This window comes from Eurypyga helias, unplaced genomic scaffold (genome assembly GCF_000690775.1).
Source record: "Eurypyga helias isolate BGI_N326 unplaced genomic scaffold, ASM69077v1 scaffold12170, whole genome shotgun sequence".
NCBI classification, from domain to species: domain Eukaryota; kingdom Metazoa; phylum Chordata; class Aves; order Eurypygiformes; family Eurypygidae; genus Eurypyga; species Eurypyga helias.
The window spans coordinates 77,858-84,002 of record NW_010226296.1 but is presented as its reverse complement, the minus strand read 5'-3'; the positions used below and the strand labels follow the sequence as shown (position 1 = coordinate 84,002).

General features: G+C 42.9%; 1 protein-coding gene across 1 annotated transcript in view; it reads right to left on the bottom strand.

Moving 5' to 3' along the window:
- Positions 1-1,347: 1,347 nt before the first annotated feature.
- The window catches only part of BANK1 (B-cell scaffold protein with ankyrin repeats 1), a gene marked incomplete at both ends in the record, with an annotated part of 77,302 nt that continues 72,504 nt past the window's right edge, over positions 1,348-6,145 (bottom strand). The window contains 2 exons of the mRNA XM_010152519.1: positions 1,348-1,620; positions 3,051-3,137. Of these exons, the coding sequence (XP_010150821.1) occupies positions 1,348-1,620; positions 3,051-3,137 (360 nt within the window). The remainder of the gene's footprint in view (positions 1,621-3,050; positions 3,138-6,145) is intronic.

Sequence of the window (6,145 nt, the reverse complement as noted above, 5' to 3'; positions counted from 1 at the left end):
GGTGTCCCTGCCCATGGCAGGGGGGTTGGAACTAGATGGTCTTTAAGGTCCCTCCCACCCAAACCAGTCTGTGATTCTATTCACACAGGAGCATTTTTAGATGAACGCTGCCTTACCAGCACAGGACTCTACACAGCCGAGAAACTTCCTCTGCCGCTACCCACACAGAGACAACCAGCATTTGGCAGAGAGGGTCACAGTACTACTTGATGGTATAGCCATATATGAACTATGAAGAAAGACATTGATATGAAACCTACACTAACAAATCCTGTGTGCCGAACCTGACCCCTCATTTATGCACACATATAGCTGCAGTTGAGTATTATTGGGAAGTAAAACACATCTTTAACATTAATTTTATTCTGCCCCTCTTTCTTTTACAATCTACCTATGACTTCCTACATACAGCCAGCTTTTTCTTTCAGAGAAGACAGGATGAAAACCTACCTATATAAGGCTAGAAAGCTATTTCTATCTCTTATGTGAACTTCAAAGTGCTTAGTGATTGCAATTTAGGATTCTAATAGGTTGTGCCATATTGAAAAACAGAGTTAACAGCAATAAGCAGTGGAGAAACAATTTGTGTGCACACTTACCAGTGTCCATGACAAATAAGAAGGTTTTTTTCCCTTATGCGATTATTTAAGAAAGGTATTTAAGCTTGAATTCTTTGAATACTTATTTTTCCAAATGAGAAAAAATTATAATCATCCCTTCTGGAATAGAAGCAAATAGTATTTTGGGCTTCTCATCACCTGAATCAAACTACAACACTAAATTTTAGATTTTTATACTTCTGCCCCAGAATAAAAAGATAAAGGCAAAACATTTCACTAAAGGTCACAATTTCTCCCTCTTTTTTTCAATCTGCAACACAATATAGCTTTTTATTTCTAAGCATAACAATGGCTAAAATGTAGTACTATGCTATGTTTCTTCTATCTGCACAGTCACTGTCTATTAATTCTGTCTGTGAAATCCCAAGCTGTATTAAATCAAGGTAGTATTTAATATTTTTAAATGGTAAATACTTAAGTCAATCTGACAAAAAATACAAGCTCAACATTTTGTTTCAAGCCTCTTCTGTCAATCCAGCACATCATGTATTATTTGGCAGGTCCCTGAGGTGGGCAAAGTGAGGAAAACCTGAAGCCCGAGACCAGCAGCTAGCACTCCACAGTACTAGCTGACATACCTGGTCACGAATATCTCGATGCAACAGTTTATATGCACATGCTTGCTTTGCAGAATTAGGGCTATACTGCTTTCATGGGAAATGATCACACGTAATCTCTACAACTTGCACATGTTTGCATCTGGGTTTACTTTCCCCCAGGTTCATACCTTGTGATAAATTGTGCAGGTTGTCCTGTTTTAGGATGCCAGGCAGATTTCGAGGGGGAGGAGGGGGAGGCCTGTTACAGATAAAGCAGTCTTCTCTGTTCTCCTTGAGATCATCAGGTATGCTGGCGTACAGATTGTCAGGGCTGCTGCGAAAGCTGTATGAATCTTCCTCTTCTGGATCTTTGTGTTCTGTCTCCTCATCCACCACAGCTTCTTGTTGGCATCTTAATCCAATTCCATGTTGATCTCCTGGATTCTGCTTGGTTTTTAATGCTAAAGAATGCATTATTTAATTTAAAATTTGCCATCTGGAAACATTTCCTATTTCAAGGATTCCCACAGAAGCAACACAATGGCTAATAAAACTTTCATGAACCAATACAGTAGGAAAGCTGTCAAATACATACTGTCAGCAAACAGCTTTTTAAATATTTACCAAATCAACAGTGGAAGTTTTTATTACATCTTGCTGCTCTGACACATACTATCTTCGCGCACGCAGTGTTAGACTTTTCTAGTTGTCAGGATGAAGTCTCACACACTTACCTCACCTCCGTAATTTGTATTACTTGACTTTCAACACAGCACAGTGCAACACTTCGTAAAATAAAGCTGTAGCTCACACAGCTGTGGAAGTTGCTTTTATACAATAGGGTTTGGGTGCTTGTTTAAATCTCTCTCAAATGAAATAAACATTGCTCCCAGGAGATATGGCACCCGGTACTCCTGTGGAAATGGAGGTCTACCATCTGTAGTGGCCCACAGACCAAGAACATAGTGGAGGTAACAGCAAGCCCTTGAGGTAGGCTTCTGTTCTGAGTTACCTTGGTGATGCCTGCCTGTCATCATGGATCCAAACGGGAGGTTAGGGCGTTTACCTAGCTAGCATGGCCAGCCGTTACAATCTGTGGTGTTCTTTCCATTTGCTCACCCTGTGGTGCTCCCACATACAGCATGAGGAGGACAGGGCAAAGCTATCAGTGCTAATCAGGTTTCTAGCTCACATTTATCACCTGCTTAGATGGGCTAAAGCAACTGGTTTCAACTTCGCAAGTGAAAATGCACCCTCTTCATACAGAAAAAGGGAAAACACCCTTTTCATACAGAAAATGAGAAAGCTGAAAAGATAAAATTGTCAACAAGCAGGTAAGATAGAAACAGGATAAAGTTTAGCTTTATAGCTCCACAACACTGTAGAACATATGCCAAATATATGCCATCAGTAAATACAAACAAGCAACTTCGTCTGCACTTTTCAAGAGGAGTGCACATGACCAGGCAGATGATCAACAAGCTTGCCATCAATCTATGCCTAGATGTGTGAAGATCAAGCTGCAAACGCGTGCCTCCACACCGGCGCTGGCCACACCTGTAGCAGTGCCTGCCTTCAGATGAGGGCTGTTCTCTGAGAACCTGGAGAATTCAGGTGTTTTCTAGATTCAGGGCAGAGATCACACATTCCCAGAATTTACCAGGAGGGGTGACTGTACGGAGGTCTATCTTACTAAGCAATGACTTTGTTATCTGCATCCCTTACCTGCCTGCCCCCTTCTCATAGGACATCTGCCCTCCTTGGAAGCTGCAGTAACATGTGGAAATTGGAAGTATTAAAAGAATTTGCCCCCTCTGTTTATCCATAATGCCACTCATTTAATAGAGCACAGGCTTTATTACTGATAAAGCTGTCTAACAGCATGACTTACTCACGGCCGGTTGAGTTTCTGAGCCTAACATAAGCATGTAAGTGTCATCGTCTTCTGCTTCCTCCTCACAACCAGTGAAATTATCTGCTGTATTGATCTAGAAAGAAAAACAAGGGACAATGTTTGTTTTGGTGACATCATCCCCAAGTAAATGCAGGGTCAGCATTAACCTGAGGAGAAACAGCAACCTTTTCTTCTTCAGTCCAAAATTTAAGTGCATTTTGCAGGGGTTGCAGCAGAGATTTCACTCCAACTTTCAACATTCTACTAAGGGGAAAGGGAAGACAGAAAGATCATGCATTTCAGCTACACAGTGATACACATCCTACGGGCAAAAGGAAGGTGTTTGTCTGGGTGCACATAAAGGACACAAGGTTCTGCCACGCAGCGATATCCAAGTTTGCACTGAAAGGATTGAAGTTAGTTGATCTCGCCTTAGCACTGGGCTGGGCTGTCCAGACAGCTCCCAACTCATCTCCCAGCTGTGAAGCACTCATAGGTAATGAGAAAGGCCAACAGAAAGTCTGTAGGACATTACTGAACAGCTCAAGGCTGCACAGAGTGCAAGCCATCTCTGGAGAGCTCATTACAAACGGTTGCTGTATCCTAGTGGTTGGGACCAAAAGCCGCACATGCACTGCAAAACCAGAAACAGGACTGCAACAACGTCTTAGCAGTTCTACCTCAGTGCCTACCGGTGGGAAAGCGTGGTTTCTTGTTCCTCTAGAAAGCCCCTGCGTTCAAGCAGGGTTCCTCAAAATCAGCCCCGGGAGGGTCAGAACAATTGGTTCTCTAAAACATCACCAAAGTATTTCTTCAAGCAGAAGAGACACAAACTTCTGCTCACCCAGAGGCACTGAGAGCAAACTTGTAACACAACTGCAGACAGTCCTCCTGTCTTAAGATACATAACACACACTTGTTAACGGCTGATTTTCAGAAACAACTGCAATTTCAAAAAGGTGACAGGTTTTTTTTTCAAGGAACCTTCACATATAAGTGTAACACGAAACTATCCTGCATAGGCACAAGAGTGCCCTCACTCATTATTCAGGAATTTTGAATCACAAAATGTAAACTTTGGGTGTTTAGAATACACCACCCCCAAACCAGGTAGGGAAACAGCATGGTCCAATGTATTATCCACTCTGCAAGGTCAGTTACAAGCAGCTTAGTGGAGAGCAAAGTCAAGAGGAAGGACTGATGAGCAATTATACCCTTCTGCATGGCACAGAAACTGATTCCCACAAGCTTGTGCCAGACTCTCAAGAAGTTTGTTCCTAGTATCCTGCTGCCTCCTGGAACGCAGCCGTTGTCGTTCTCAGGCCCTAAATTAATACTGTGGTGTGAAAGGGGAAAAAGTTTGGAGAAATAGTGGCTTTTTCTGAGGAACTGAGAATGCTTTCTTCCCTGCCGCTGCTGCACACCGTCATCTCACCAGTGACAGGCTTAAGACGGCACAGCCACCAGACCGTGCACCGGGTGCGATCCCAGGCCCACTTTGTGAATACACCCGCACAGCCACCAAGCTATACCTGCCTCCAGCAAGAACGCGCGAGTCTCTGCCTTCAACGCCCATCTAACGCGCACATCAGTGAGAGAAGCCTCTGTTTTGCTTGAAATTCCCCATCACACATCTGGTTCCTCTTCACTTCACAGAAGCAGGATACCTCTTCAAAGCCTGACTGAAGTCAGACCTTAGCAGAATATTTATTTTCAAAATATTTAGGCCTGCACGTGCTCAATGTAACTGTAGGGTTGGGGGAAAAAAGCTTTTCTGGCAAGTTCTGTGTTTCTACCGTGAACAGAGGATGTGTGCAGAAGAAATCGAGCAAGCAGAGCTCTAGATGCAGTAAGCTCTCCTGCTACGACAGTGGAGTAAGGCGGCAGAGAAATTCTTTCAAGGTGTTGACTTTCATCTTTGCAAACGTTTAGGATGTTGGTAGAATGAGGTCAAAAGTGTGAGTGGAAGAAACAAACGGCACTTTCTGACTTTATTCTCTTGCAGATACTTCTCAGCTGAAGGAAACTCACAGGATAACAATAGGATAGATAAAGACGTATCTTGGAATCCTCAACGTCTCAGAAGATTGATGGCGAGCCTGCCCTGATAGCTTAGAGGGGTTCCTCTGATGGTGCTGAATCTTAGGGAATTCAGGATGCAGTTTGTAAGTTTAGCCCCTGACCACACTTCCTAAAAGTCTCCTGCACCTGGGAGACACAGAGAAACTGAATAGATGGAAATTGTTTTTAAGTAAATATGTTTACACAAGAAAAAGATTCTGTATAATGCATAAGTTACTGATAAACGCCTCCTGTGACCCCAGACATGACGACACCATGCAACTGATGACGTGGTGCAGTGTCTCCAAAGGCAGTGGAGAGTGTCCTTGTTTAGGAATGCAAAGCAAGGCAGCTAAATCTGAATAATGTCATGGCTCAGCCTGCAAACCCTGCCATGACACCCCGGATGAATGCCCACTACTTCTAGTTTTGGAGTGTCTTTTACATGGGCTGGGTCACATAGTTGGAATGGAACAGCATAGCCAGCCCGATGTTTCCACAATAGAATTTATGGTGTGGTGTACAATATGCACACAGACTTGAACAGACTTTTGAGTCTGTTTGGCGGAAAATGGCTGATTCACACCAAGATTCCTTATGCATGTCCAGCCGCCTTCCAAAAGAAGAAGTAGCTTTATTGGAAGGTAGTATAACCAAAAAAAAAAAAAGGTATTAAGGTTGTCAGCACAGAACTGCTCATAACAGACTACTGAAAAGGGCTCTGAAGGTTTGAAACTCTAGGTTGGAAGGCAGCAAGTAACATTTCCTTACCTCAAGACGCAACAGGAATGTTGGAATGAATTGAAAGTCCAGTAAGAGACCGATGATGTTTCAAGTCCTGAGATTAAACGCCACCTCTCAACATCAAAAGGTAGAGACTTAATTTTCTTTCAGTTATGTATTTTAGCTGTCTTGATTAACCTTCATGTCAAACTAAAGACTTTCACAAAGGCCACTCTTTTGAATAGCTTCAAAGCTGTCCCTCTCACACAAAGCCTGAATTGATTTACCTCCCTTAGTTACTCAGGAAT